Source organism: Manis javanica, chromosome 3 (assembly GCF_040802235.1).
Source record: "Manis javanica isolate MJ-LG chromosome 3, MJ_LKY, whole genome shotgun sequence".
Classification (NCBI taxonomy): Eukaryota; Metazoa; Chordata; class Mammalia; order Pholidota; family Manidae; genus Manis; species Manis javanica.
Window position 1 is genome coordinate 30,468,494 of NC_133158.1, and position 15,069 is coordinate 30,483,562.

General features: G+C 43.4%; 1 protein-coding gene across 16 annotated transcripts in view; it reads left to right on the forward strand.

Annotated features, from left to right (window-relative positions):
* The window catches only part of TTLL3 (tubulin tyrosine ligase like 3), a 30,514-nt gene that overhangs the window by 3,180 nt on the left and 12,265 nt on the right, over window positions 1–15,069 (forward strand). For all 16 annotated transcript variants that reach the window (XR_012129002.1, XR_012129003.1, XM_073230999.1 and 13 more), the window contains 5 exons: window positions 555–683; window positions 1,391–1,505; window positions 2,218–2,316; window positions 3,554–3,749; window positions 11,740–11,888. Coding sequence is in view for 14 of the 16 variants with exons in the window: in XM_073230999.1 (XP_073087100.1) it covers window positions 555–683; window positions 1,391–1,505; window positions 2,218–2,316; window positions 3,554–3,749; window positions 11,740–11,888 (688 nt within the window). In the remaining 2 variants the exon portion in view is untranslated. The remainder of the gene's footprint in view (window positions 1–554; window positions 684–1,390; window positions 1,506–2,217; window positions 2,317–3,553; window positions 3,750–11,739; window positions 11,889–15,069) is intronic.

The window sequence follows — 15,069 nt, forward strand, 5'->3', positions numbered from 1 at the left end:
GCAGTTGTGAGCCTCCCTCTGCCCCTGTTCCTTCATCTGTGAAATGGGGATAACACTAGCACCTACCTCACAGGGGTGTGGCGAGGATTAAAGGAACTGGCATGGAAAGTACTTGGAACAGGCCCTGGCTCATTGTTACTGCCTATTAATAATCCTATCTCCCAGAGTTATAGAACAGATGGAGAAAGATAGAGCCCGGGAGAGAGCCTTTGTCACACACTTTGTGCCCATCGCTTGGAGTCTCTATTCTGCCACAGAGCAGGTCACTGATGGCCATGTGCCAGAACAAGGTGGGGCATTCAGTATTGTGGCTGAGTCACTGCCTAGGGCACGTTGACCAAAGAAGGCTGCAAGCCTGCCTGCTCTGTGCTTAACAAGTGTGTGCCCTGGGGAAAAGCTGTCTTTACTTACCTTACACAAAGATGGTATGTGGGCTAAAGGCCATCTTGGAAGCATCTGCCTTCCATTCACCCCCACTACTCAGCAGGGCAGAGAGAAGCTTCCTCAGGTCTTATGCTGCCACCCCAGCCTCCCTGTCTCTTCCCTTTCCCTAGTCCCGCATGGTTCGGCATGCGATCCCCTACTTCATCTGGACCACTCGGCGGGATGTGCTGGACTGTCGTTTCCTTTCCAAGGATCAGATGATAAACCACTATGCCCGGGCAGGCTCCTTTACCACAAAGGTGGGCCCCCCAGGCAGGTGGGCATGACAGCTTGTAAGCCCCCCAGCCCTTGGGCTGGCAACCCTGCTCCTTGTCAGTAAGAGAGAGTTCTCACATGGGGGAAGGTATGTATTTCAGTGGGTTTAGAGTCAGAGAGGCTTTGGTTCAAATCGGAGCCCTATAGCATGTCCACCACATGTAGACATAAAGACTAAAATAGACTCCAGCATCCAGATGGGACCTGAAGCCAGAATGAACACCAAGTCCAATGACTGTGAGCAAGAGGTCCCTTGCCTCCTAAGCAGAGGAGATCTGGCCGATGAGATCTGATAAGGGTTCATTAACAAGTGACTTCGCCTCTCTGAGCCTGTTTCCCCATCTTTAAATAAGAATACCAGGAAGACCTATCTTCTAGGGTTATAACAAGAATGAAGAGCTTTATAATTGGGACCTGTCCATATATTACTGGCATGTGCTGGGAATGATTCCTAGAGAAGCCAGCAGTTAAGAATGCGAAAGGGTTAACAGAAGGGATGTGAGGCATTCTCGTTAGAGGGAACCCCAAGGATAAACATACGGAGATAGATATGAGTGAGTCAGGCCTAGAGATGGGGCAGAGGCTCTTAGAATAGACAAGCAGTCTCCCTGAGCTGTCTGGGCACAGCTGAGTACGGGGAATCCCTTGGAGGGCAAGTCCCTGCCTTCCCCCTCAGTGGCTAACTCCATAGGTGGGTCTGTGTCTCAATCTCCGGAATTTGCCGTGGTTTGATGAGGCTGATGCTGACTCGTTCTTCCCGCGCTGCTACCGCCTGGGGGCTGAGGATGACAAGAAGGCCTTCATAGGTAAGGAGATGCCCAGCCCCATGCCTGGACCCCTCAGGCTGAAGGATGAGGGCTAAAGCCCTGGCTCATGGAGGGGCAGGGACCTCTCTCCTCATGCCCTTGTCTACCCCAGCAGGTTTCGTCCTCCATCAGCAGGCCTTATCCTTCCCTAATGTGCCTCCTTTAATGACCTTCCTAGCTTGGTCAACCCAGACATTCAAGAAAGCTGAGGTGGCTTAGGTTACATTCTGGGTTGAATTTGTAATCCGATTGGTTCCAGGCCTGTGTCAAATTCCTGGCTAGGTCAGTTTCCAATCTAGAAAAGGCTCCAGACTTTGGGCTTCTGAAACAGAATAGTTTCCAGTTACAGAACATGTTCTAATTCAGATCAGAATTTGGGTCCAGATTAGATGCTAGGTTTAAATTAGTCTCCAAATCTGAAATAGGTTTTGGGCCATGGTCTTGTTCTCAGGGTAGAGTAAGTATCAAAAGTAGATCAGGGACAGAAGAGAGAAAACAGACAACAGGTCCATGTGAGATTCTGAAGGCAGAATATGAGCTAAATCAGGCCAGATTCTGGGTCTGGTAATGCAGTTGAAACAGGAGCCAGGTTCTAGAGTCAGAAGGTAGTCAGGTTCTGGGTCCAGAATGGGGCAGGTCATAATCAGGTTCTGGAACCAGAAAAAGGTCAGGAGCCTAGGGACTGAGCAGGGTATCCCCTGCCTGCGAGTAGAGGACTTCTGGCTGACAGCTGCCCGCAACGTTCTCAAGCTGGTGGTAAAGTCTGAATGGAAGTCATACTCTATCCAGGCAGAAGAGGAAGAGATCCCAGGTAAGAACTGTGCTTACCTCCACTCCCCAACTCATGTATCTTCCCACCCATCTATCCGTCTATTCATCCACAAATGTATGTCGTAGCCAGATCCAGCTGCCCATCCACCACCCCTTCCACCAACCCATCAATACATGCATCTGCCCACATGTCCATGCATCCATCTGCCTATCTATTAACCCACCCACCCAGTGACCTTACATTCACCTACCCATCATCCGTTCATTCATCTCTCCTCCACCTTCCCCCTACTGATGATCTGCTCGTTTACCTAGCTTCTCTCAGCTCTATGCTCCATATTGTTTTTCTTTTCTACTCCTCTTACTTTCCTACCTGTTCTTCCAAAGATCTGTCTACCCATCTGCCCACCTACTTTTCCATCCTCCCAGCCATCACCTATTTTCCAGTCCATCTACTCATCTTTTCTTCTGTCTCAACCACCCACCCATCTGCTTCCTATCCATTTGTCAGTTGATCCATGGCCTTATTAAACCCTCCCATGGGCCTGGCATGTGGCCCGGCACTCTAGAGGACAGACTAAAAAGACATGATCCATCCCTGCCTTTGGGGAGCTCAGGTCTCTGAGTAGGAGGAAGCAGTGAACTGTGCAGTTTCACATGGTCTGAGGACTCGTCGTGCCTTGTGGTTGAGGACACAGAGAATCCCTCACGGCATGTTGGCCCAACCCATCGCTTGCCCTTTCCCTCCAAGCTCCCATCCTGTTATTCAGGGGCCTGTCAGCCAGGGAGTCAGGGAAGTTAGGGGAAGCTCTACATGGAAGGAGGATAATTCCCACCTCTTTCAGAGGAGAACACCATGCTGCTATCTCCTGGATGTGTCAAGTGCAAAGAAGGCTGTTGTATGCCAGGATCAGGGTCACAGGACCTCAGGTGTATCAGAGGTCTCAGGAGGAGAGAGGCTGCAGCTGTATGCTGGGGTTGTAGGTGCCAAGAAGGCCAAGAAGCTTTGAGGACATTTATGGTGGACTCTCAAGTGAATGACAGGTCTTGAAAGCCAAGGGTGAGCACTAGGGTTCCAGGTGAATTTAGAACAAAGCCTCAGGTAAATGACAGGTCCCAGAGTAGTAAGTAGGAAATGCAGCTGTGTGCTGGGCCTCAGATGTATTTAGGGTGAGGTGTCAGGTGAATGACAGGCCTTGGGGCAGTGGGAGACTGGCATGTGTCAGGTTACCTGCCTTGCATGTCAGATAGCAATAGGCCTCCCCTTACCTCTTCAGGAGACAAGCAGCCGAAGAAACAGGAGAAAAAGTCAGTGGCAGTATCCCCAGAGTTTGTGGATCAGGCTCTGTGTGCCTGTAAGGAGCACCTTAGCAACCTGGCCCACATGGACATCGACAAGCAACTAGAGGCCCCACTGTACCTCAGCCCTGAGGGCTGGTCCCTCTTCCTCCAGCGCTACTACCAAGTGATCCAGTGAGTACCTCTATAGCCAGGGTCGTGGGCAGGTGTCCCTTGCTCTCAGGGGTCTTCCATGTTTTGGGCTAATGCTCGTAGACAGACCCTCTGTCTAGTGCAGCCCCCCAACTCCTTCCCAAGCCTCTCCCTTTTTTTTGCCCTGCTGCTCAAGAATCCTCAAGGGTTCCCACTGCTTTCATGATAGGGTCCAAACCATTCTTCCTGGATCTGGCACATAGTCACTAAGGTCAGGGCCTGTGCTGTTAGATCAACCTGATTTCTACTTCTGGCTTTACTTTTTCTCAGATGCAAAATAGATTTTAAAATACTGTTTGCCTCAAAGGTACTATTAGACAGGATAGTTTGTATTGCATGCTCAGCACAGATTCATAGTGTTTACTCACAAAATAAGAATCTATTAAGCCATTTAGATTTTTTCCTGGAAGCCAGTGTTTCCCCAAAGTGTTACACAAGGTGCTAGTTCTATAGGATGCAAGTTGATTTTGTGAGAAAAGGGCTTTTGTGGTCAGTTTCATTTAGAGAACATTGGATTAAAGTCTGTCAAAATAGGTTTCCTTGATGCAGGACTTCTCAGAAGCTGTTGGTGGTATACACCTCTGGGAGAGAGAGTGTGTAGTATATCCTGTACTTATGTGACCCCAGTACCCCTGCCTCAGGCATCCTGAGGGGTCACGTGTTCAGAACACACTTTGGGAAAAAGATTCTTGAGCAAAGGCAGGTTCTTGAAATGAGATTCTGGCTACTGTAGGGAGATGCCCTTCATCAGAGGTGTATGTAAGAGAATAGAGAGAGCAGTGCTCTGAGGGAGGAAAATGCTCAGCTTTTTATCGAGCACTTCCTATGTGCTGAGCATTATTCCAGGCTCCAGAAATGAAGTGTACTCCCTGCCCTGAGGGAGCACACAGATCAAGTGTGGTGTTCTTAGAACAAGCCAGCTGGGAGTACTGAGTACTAAGGGCCTCAACTGGAGTGGTGTTGATAGAAAGGAAGCGACAGATTTACTGATTTGATAGGGGACACTGAAGATCTAATAAATGAACTTGGAATGAATGACATACTGAGCAAACTCAACATCATAGATAAATAAATCATTTGTTTCTTGTTTAGGAAATGAAAACCTAGATGACCTTATACTTTCCCCTCAACTACCAGAAAACTTCTTAAACTAAGAATTACCAAGACTGAGTTAGAACATTAGGTGTGAAGGACATGAGTCCTTCATTTTTTTGGGTGTGGAGCAAGTTCTAGAGGGTTGTAGGGACCTCTCAAAAGTTGGGATTACATAAAATATTACATCATATGATATACACAGTGTTGAGATACTCAGTACAAATAGTTAGCATCCATGAATTCATTCAATATTCAGTGAATTCACCAATGCTATGGTGTCTCAACTTTTTGAAACAATTCCATGACTCACCAGCCAGGCTCTTATCAAGGCTGACTTTCCACAGAAACACTGGTTGTTGTTTTTTTTATCTTTGGTATCATTAATGTACAATTACATGACTAACATTATGGTTACTAGACTCCCCCCATTATCAAGACCCCACCACATACCCCATTTACAGTGTCCTCTTTAATTTCTCTGAAGAGTATCTTGTAGTTTTCAGGGTATAGGTCTTTCACCTCTTTGGTTAGGTTTATTCCTAAGTATTTTATTCTTTTTGATGCAATTGTAAATGGAATTGTTTTCCTGATTTCTCTTTCTGCTAATTCATCATTAGTGTGCAGGAAAGCAACAGATTTCTGTGTATTAACTTTGTATCCTGCAACTTTGCTAAATTCAGATATTCTAGGAGTCTCAAGGGTTTTTTATGTACAATATCATGTCATCTGCAAATAGTGATGGTTTGACTTCTTCCTTACCAATCTTGATGCCCTTTATTTCTTTGTTTTGTCTGATTGCTGTGGCTAGGACCTCCAGTACTATGTTGAATAACAACACTGTGGAGAGTGGGCATCCTTGTCTTGTGCCCCATCTTAGGTGAAAAGCTTTCAGCTTCTCGCTGTTCAGTATGATGTTGGCTGTGGGTTTGTCATATATGACCTTTATTATTTTGAGGTACTTGCCCTCTATACCCACTTTGTTGAGAGTTTTTATCATGAATGGATGTTGAATTTTGTCAAATGCTTTTTTCAGCATCTATGGAGATGATCATGTGGTTTCTGTTCTTTTTGTTAGTGTGGTGGATGATGATGATGATGATGGATTTTTGGATGTTGTACCATCCTTGCATCCCTGAGATGAATCCCACATGATCATGGTGTATGATCCTCTTGATGTATTTTTGAATTCGGTTTGCTAATATTTTGTTAAGTATTTCTGCATCTATGTTCATCAGGGATATTGGTCTGTAATTTTCTTTTTTAGTGGGGTCTTTGCCTGGTTTTGGTATTAGAGTGATAATGGCTTCATAGAATGAGTTTGGAAGTATTCCCTTTTCTTCTTTCTTTTGGAAAACTTTAAGGAGAATGGGTATTGTGTCTTCTCTAAATGTCTGGTAAAATTCAGCAGTGAGTTCATCTGGCCCGGAAGTTTTGTTCTTGGGTAGTTTTTTTTTTTATTATTTTATTAATTTTTTTTTTTAGGAGAGCAAGGTACAGGCTTTTATTTAGAGATTAAGTGAAAGGACAGAGCTCCTGGCTCACCCCAGGAGGGGACAAGAGAGTCCCTCTTAGATAGTTTTTTGATTACCGATTCAATTCCATTGCTGGTAATAGGTCTGTTTAGATTTTATGTTTCTTTCTTGGTCAGTCTTGGAAGGTTGTATTTTTCTAGAAAGTTGTCCATTTCTTCTAGGTTATCCAGTTTGTTAGCATATAGATTTTCATAATATTCTCTAATAATTCTTCGTATTTCTGTGGTGTCCATCATGATTTTTCCTTTCTCATTTCTGATTCTGTTGATGTGTGTAGATTCTCTTTTTCTCTTAATAAGTCTGGCTAGGGGTTTATCTGTTTTGTTTATTTTCTCAAAAGAACCAGCTCTTAGTTTCATTGATTTTTTTCTATTGTTTTATTCTTCTCAATTTTATTTATTTCTTCTCTGATCTTTATTATGTCCCTCTTGCTGACTTTTGGCCTCATTTGTTCTTCTTTTTCCAGTTTCAATAATTGTGACTTTAGACTATTCATTTGGGATTGTTCTTCCTTCTTTAAATAGGCCTGGATTGCTATATACTTTCATCTTAGAACTGCCTTCGCTCTATCCCACAAAAGTGGGTCCATTGTGCTGTTCTTGTCATTTGTCTCCGTATATTGCTCGATCTCTGTTTTAATTTGGTTATTGAGCCACTGATTATTTAGGAGCATGTTGTTAAGCCTCCATGTGTTTGTGAGCCTTTTTGTTTTCTTTGTGCAATTTATTTCTAGTTTTATACCTTTGTGGTCTGACAAGTTGGTTGGTAGAATTTCAATCTTTTTAAATTTACTGAGGCTCTTTTTGTGGCCTAGTTTGTGGTCTATGCTGGAAAATGTTCCATGTAAACTTGAGAAGAATATGTATCCTGCTGCTTCTGGGCATAGAGTTCTGTCTGTTAGGTCCATCTGTTCTAGTGTGTTGTTCAGTGCCTCTGTGTCCTTACGTATTTTCTGTGTGTTGGATCTGTCCTTTGGAGTGAGTGGTGTGTTGAAGTCCCCTAAAATGAATGCATTGCATTCTTTTTCCTCCTTTAATTCTGTTAGTATTTGTTTCGCACATGTCGGTGCTCCTGTGTTGGGTGCATAGATATTTATAATGGTTATATCCTCTTGTTGGACTGACCCCTTTATCATTATGTAATGTCCTTCTTTACCTCTTGTTACTTCCTTTGCTATGAGTTCTATTTTGTCTGACACAAGTACTGCTACACCTGCTTTTTTCTCCCTATTGTTTGCATGAAATATCTTTTTCCATCCCTTCACTTTGAGTCTGTGTATGTCTTTGGGTTTGAGGTGAGTCTCTTGTAAGCAGCATATGTGGGTCTTGCTTTTTTATCCATTATATTACTGTGTGTCTTTTGATTGGTGCATTCAGTCCATTTACATTTAGGGTGATTATTGATAGACATGTACTTATTGCCATTGCAAACTTTGGATTCATGGTTACCAAATGTTCAAGGGTAGCTTCTTTACTATCTAACCATCTAACTTTAACTCACTTATTCCACTATTATAAACACAATCTGATGATTATTTCTCTCCCTTCTTATTCTTCCTCCTCCACTCTTTATATATTAGGTGTTTTATTCTGTACTCTTTTGTGCTTTCCTTGACTGCTTTTGTGGGTAGCTGATTTTATTTTTTGCCTTTAGTCAGTATTTGGTTGGTCTGCTTTCTTTGGTGTGATTTTATTTTCTCTGGTGACATCTATTTAACCTTAGGAATACTTCCATCTAGAGCAGTCCCTTTAAAATACCCTGTAGAAGTGGTTTGTGGGAGGTAAATTTCCTCAGCTTTTGCTTATCTAGAAATTGTTTAATCCCTCCATATTTAAATGATAATCGTGCTGGATATAGTATTCTTGGTTCAAGGCCCTTCTGTTTCGTTGCATTAAATATATCATGCCATTCTCTTCTGGCATTTAAGGTGAAAAGTCTGATGATAGCCTGATGGGTTTTCCTTTGTAGGTGACCTTTTTTCTCTCTCTGGCTACTTTTAATACCCCATCCTTGTCATTGATCTTTGCCATTTTAATTATTATATGTCTTGGTGTTGTCCTCCTTGAGTCCCTTGTGTTGGGAGATCTGTGGGTTTACATGTTCTCAGAGACTATTTCCTTCCCCAGCTTGGGGATGTTTTCAGCAATTATTTCTTCAGACACTTTCTATCCCTTTTTCTGTCTCTTCTTCTTCCGGTACCCTTATAATGTGAATATTGTTCGGGTTGTATTGGTCACACAGTTCTCTTAATATTCTTTTTAATTTCTAGAGCTCCTTTTATCTCTCTCTGCCTCAGCTTCTCTGTATTCCTGTTCTCTGATTTATATTCCATTAACAGTCTCCTGTACCTCCCCCAGTCTGCTCTTATGTCCTTCTATTGATTGTTTCATTTCTGTTATCTCGCTCCTGACTTCATCTCTTAGCTCTTGCATATTTTTCTGCAGCTCCATGAGCATGGTTATGACCTTTATTTTGAATTATTTTTCAGGAAGATTGGTTTTATCTATCTCACTAGGCCCTCTCTCTGGGGTTGTTTTATTTGGAATGGTCCAGGTTATTCTGCCTTTTCATGGCGATAGAGGTGATCACTGGCAAGTGGTACATGTATCAGCTGGGAGAACAAAGTCCCTTCCTGCTTGCTGGTCGCCTTGCCCTTCTCCACTGCCTGTGCCAGTTACCTGCACAATGGAAGCAGTCTCAGGATTAATTCCCTGGGGCGGTCCTCGGGATGGCCTAGGGCTCTGCCAGGGGTCGCAGGCATGTGGTGTGTGTTCTCCTGTGAGAATGGCACCCCTTTGTGCCTTCTGGACTTTGCCCTGGCTTCCTCTGTCTGTGCCAGGCAGCTGCGTGCTGGCAGCAGCCTCTGGGTTGACCCAGTTAGCTGCATGCTGGGAGAAGACTCTGTGTGGTTGCTGTAGGCGGGGCTGCTCCCTGGCTGGTCCGCAGCAATGGCAGGTCAGCCAGTTTGCTTGCAGTGCTGGCGACGGGTAGTGGGGAGTGAACGGGAGGCTTCTTATCACTGTGAGGGGCTTTGGAGCTGCATTGCCACCCGGGGATTAGAGCACCTGAAGTTCCTTAGGATTCTCAGCCTGCTGGGCTGAGTGTGCTGGGATGATTTTGTTCACCTGTTAAGCCCTTGTCCCTTTAAGACTTTTAAAGTGCCTGTTTTTCTTTTGTCCCAGGTGAGCAGGCTGTGGGGACCCACTCACAGTCTCCATCTAGGATTTTACTTTTCCATTTCTCTAATATCCAGTATACCATGCAATGTGTGTCTGTGCTCCTGGTGCAGATTACTAGGGCTGGTTATTTAGCAGTCCTGTGCTTCCACTACCTCCTTACTCGGATTCTTTTCCTTCTGCCAGTGAGCTGGCATGGGGGAGTGCTCGGGTCCTGCCAGGTCACGGCTTTGTATCTTACCCTTTTTGTGAGATGCTGAGTTCTCACAGATGTAGATGTAGCCTGGCTGTTGTGTTGTATCTTCTGGTCTCTCTTGTTGTATTTGTTGTATTTTCAAAATATATATGGTTTTGGGGGGAGATTTCCACCGCCCTACTCACACCGCCATCTTGAGCCTCCTCTCAGGAGTCTTTTTAACAGTCATTGTTTTTTATGTAAGACTTGTTTATTCATTCATTTATTCATTCCAAATTTTGGAATCTCAACTCTGTGGGTAAGTGCACTTAACTTTCAAAGAAGTGGCCTTCTCGCTTCACTCTTTACAAATTTTACTGGTGCCCCGTTGCCAAGTGCCACTTGCCACAATAGGCAATGCTTGTGGGGATGGTTCCAAGGGGTTTTGAGCAGTTAAGAAAGATTTCATCTAAGCAGTGAAGAGAAGGCATTCACTTCTCTGGTTGTTACTGGTAAATTTACCCTGATTCTACTTGCCTCTTATCATTTCTCCTTGAAAACTTCCTAAAGGCTCAACACTGGTTGTTTTTAACTTTTTCTTAAATATAAAATCATATTGTTGTGTTTAATATACTTTTTCAAATTGCACATGCCCCTGCCTCTCCTACGTGACACTTTCCTGGGCTAAGTCACAGATTTTCTGAGCAGATTCTCTATGCTGTGGCTCATGGAAGGTGCCAGCAAACCTTCTGGAAAAGAAGGGTCAGGATTTGGGTATAAATGTTCCTAAGAGGCCTTGCCAAGCCCCCTCCATCTGGCTGTCCCCATTCCTGGCACGGCCCTGGTGGCTGCTTCTGCCTCCTTATTAAAAGAAAGATAAGCTCTCCATGGCTGGAGACATGCCAAGAGGCTAAGATGTTGAAGGGAGCTTAGCATCTAGTGGAAGCTTCCTTCCTTTTGAGTCAGAAGAAAAGAGAGTCTGAATGAGACAACCATCCTAGGGTATTTTGTAACTTGGTTTAGTTTAGGACACTGTGTCCTGTGGGGAACAGGATCCCTTTGTCTGTGAACCCCTATCTGCATAGCCCAGTTACTGAGGCAAACTCCTGTCAGAGTACTTGCTTATCTAACCATTCATTCATTGAACAGAATTTTAGGGGGCACCTAATCAGTGCCAGGTGTACTGCCTGGGGATGGGAGTATAACAGAGAATAACAACTGTGCAAAATGTTCTGCTCTGATGGAGCGTACCTTCCAGTGAAGGAGATAGACAGTAACCCAATAAGCACAGGTGTCATGTCGTCAGTGATGGGCAGAGAAATAAATCAAGGAGCTGTACAATACAGATGTGTTTGGGAAGAATTAGACTAAGAAGGAACCCACCTGTCAACCAGAGTTAGGTCCAGATTCAGAGGGGAATGAACCCCAGAAAAGTACCTGTGGGTGGAGGAATCAGGCCGGACAGGGGTTGCCTCTTGGCTCTTCCACTTAACTTAATATGTGACCTTGGACAAGTGCCTTAATTCCCCAAGCTTCAGTTTATGTTTATATAAATGGGACCAGTAATATCTCCCTGGAAGGGCCATAGAGAGGATTAGAGATAATGTATGTGTAACCCTTGGCACAGTGCCTGGTACATAGTGGTGCCTCATCATTAGATTGTGCTATGCTTAAATTCTGCCAAAGGCAGTTTTAATGTAATAGAAAGGGAGGTAGCAGAAGATGGAGTGTTGGAGTGGGTGAGGGGTGTAAGAAATGGGATTTTCCCATCCTTTCCCATTCCAGCAGTCTAGGATGGTGCCGTGGACAGAGAAGAATTTGAGGGGGCAGCTTGAGGGTAGGGATGGAGGTTTGGAAGAGACTTTTTAGATCTCTAGAGGGAGGGTACAGCCAGGGCCTATTGGACCATGGCTGGGTGTTTGTGTCTCCCCTTGTCTTGTCCACCAGGCTGTTCCCAGGACCAGCCCTGACCAAATCCCATCATCTCCCTACAGTGAGGGGGCAGAACTCAGGCACCTCGACACTCAGGTTCAGCGTTGTGAGGACATCCTGCAGCAGCTGCGGGCTGTGGTGCCCCAGATAGACATGGAAGGAGATCGCAACGTCTGGATCGTGAAACCGGGAGCCAAGTCCCGTGGACGAGGTGGGGATCAGTCCCTGCCTCCTGCACCAGCACCCTGTGGTCTGCCTCCCCAACGAGAGGCCAGGGAGGTTAACGGTGTCAGCTCTGTTGGAGGCAAACTGCCTGGATACAAATCCCAGCTCTGTGACTAATACGCTGTGTGACCTTGTACAAGTCTTAATCACCTCTCTGAAATGCAGATAGATGTCTCAGCCATGAGAGATGATAATACCTCCTATGAGGTGAGGATTAGATGAAGTAGGCACTAAAGGTAAGCAGAGTGCCCTGTGCAGTGTGATCACCCCATCAACACTGCTGTGATCACAGTGCCAACTCCCCTACTCCCTCCCTCAGAGTTGGGTTAATGTGCTAGGTAGGTCTGGTGATGCTCAGCATGCAGTTGCTTGTCACCTAAGGACTCTTGGATTTGGCCATTATATCCTTGTGAGGTATAGCACAGTGGTTGAAGATGTAGATACTGGGAGCCAGACTGCCTGGGTTCGAACCCAAGCTCTGCTTCCTGCTATCCATAAGACTTTGGGCCTCTTCTGAGCCTCATTTTCTTTTTTTGTTGGGGGGTGCCCTCATTTTCATCACTGGTAAAATGGGCCAATAATACCTACCCATGAGGATTAACTGAGTATAGTATATGTAAAGTACTTAGATCCTATTCTTTCACATAATAACTGCTATATAAGTGCTATTATTTTTAGCTATTATTCTGGTTGCTCAGCCCAGAATAATAATAATGAATGGAATTTGAACAAGAAAGCAGCAATCTAGGGGGTGGGGTGCATTAAGTGCAGCTGGTTAAGAACTCTCAAGGCATAGAAAATAGACTTTTGGCACCTGATATCTCCATATACCGCCTTTGTGTGAGTTCATGTCTAAGTAAATGTGTGGCGGCTCCGCACTGTGGAACACTCCCCTTAAGGATGTCACTCCAAAGCCAGCATCTTGGTTTTTTCTTTTTCCACCTTGGAAAAAGTTTTCTTAGCTTTTTCCAATTACAAAATTATGTATTTAATATATTTTTTAATTAGACAATACAGAAAAATAGAAGAAAGCAAAAACCACTCTTGATTTCACTGAGGGAACTATTGTTAACCTTTGGTGTGTTTCTTTCTACACTTCTGTGCATTTGGTATGTGTGTGTTTTGCTTTATTGTAAACAAGAACATACCATTCTGTAGCTGCCTTTTCTCACTAATTGTAACTTTCCATATCAGTTACTATTACTCATTTATTTTTTGCATCTTTCTATTAATGGATCTTGGAGGTCACTCCATTTCATTACATCTAGATCTGCTTTTTTTTTTTCTTCTGTTTTTAGCTTATTGTTTTGTTATGGACACTTTCAAAATATACAAAACTACAAGAGAATAACACAATGAATCCTCATGTACCTAGCACCCCATTTCAACATTTTATCTCTATTTTTTAGAAAAGCTTAATTGAAATGTATATATGGTGTGCTTCATTGAACAGGGTACCTACACATTGTGCCTATAGAACTCAATGAATTGTCACCAAGTGAACACAGTAGTGGAAAGAGTATGCAGATCATGAAACAAAGCATTACTTATACCTTTACAGAGCCTACTCCCAGCCTCTACCTCCCCACAGTGGTATTCCCTATTCTGACTTACAATACCATAGCTCACTATTACCTATTTCTGAATTTTATGTGAAAATACAGCATGTACTCTCTTACCTCATTGTATTTTACAGCTGCATAGCCCAATCTGGTTTAGATGTATTGTCATGGTTTGACCTAATGCCTTTCTGATATATGTTTAGATAGTTTTTTTCCTACTTGTTTATTGATACATTGATTGCTGTTATAAGCAACACTACCATGAACATCCTATGCAAATATCATGGCCTTTCCATTTATTTCCTCAGCACAGATTCCTGAAAATGAAATTGCTGGGTCAAGGGATATGCATAGTCTTAAACTTTGATTATACAAGGTGTCATGTTCTTGGGGAATCTTGGGAATCAGTTTCGCCTTTTGAGAAAGGATCTGACTTGGGAACCAGGCACAAGTTATTCTGTGCCATTGGCAGACAGGCAGGCTGCTTTGGGGGCCAAACAATGAAGGAGTGAGATTGATTTGTGAGTGTTTGCTATGCAATGTTATTTGGATATTTGCCAGCATTAAAATGATGCTTATAAGCGTAAGATACTTAATGTCACTTGTTATAACAGAGATAAAATAATGTATCATTTTCTACCTAGGAGAATGGCCAGAATAACCAATAGTGCTGGGTATGATGTAGGCAGACACACAATCTCATATACTCTTGCTGGTAGTGCCAGTTGGTAGAATGTTTTTGGTAATATAAAATGAAAAAAATGCACGTCCCCTTGGAGCCAGTAAATCTACAACTAGAAATTTATTATACAGGTAACTAATAATAATGATATGAGTTAAAACTTACTGAATGCTCCCATGGGCCAAGCACTGTTGTAAATTCCTAATGTGTTTAAATGTATAGAGTCTGTGAAACTGAGGCACAAATACTCTCCTGTAACCACACGTCCTGGAAGCAGCAGCAGTTGGCTACCTCTGGGGAGGGAGACATTTTTTACTGTATATCCTTTTATTTATTTATTTATCTATCTATCTATCTATCTATTTATTTAGTTTTTGGTATCATTAATATACAACTACATGAAGAACATTATGTTTACTAGGTTCCCCCCTTCACCAAGTCCCCCCCACATACCCCTTCACAGTCACTGTCCATCTGCATAGTAAGATGCTGTAAAATCACTACTTGTTTTCTCTGTGTTGTACAGCCCTCCCCATGCCCCACACTCACTATACATGCTAATCATAATGCCCCCTTTCTTTTTCCCTGCCCTTGTCCCTCCCTTCCCACCCATCCTCCCCAGTCCCTGTCCCTTTGGTAACTATTAGTCCATTCCTGGGTTCTGTCATTCTGCTGCTGTTTTGTTCCTTCAGTTTTCCTTTGTTCTTTTTTTTTTTTTGTAGATAATTATTTTTTATTAAAGGGTAGTTGACATACAGTATTACATTAGTTTCAGGTGTACAACACAATGATTCAACATTTATATACATGATAATTCTAGCTACCAGCTATCACCATACAAAGTTGTTACAATATTTTGACTATATTCCTTATGCTATACTTCCTTTGTTCTTATACTCCACATATGAGTAAAATCATTTGGT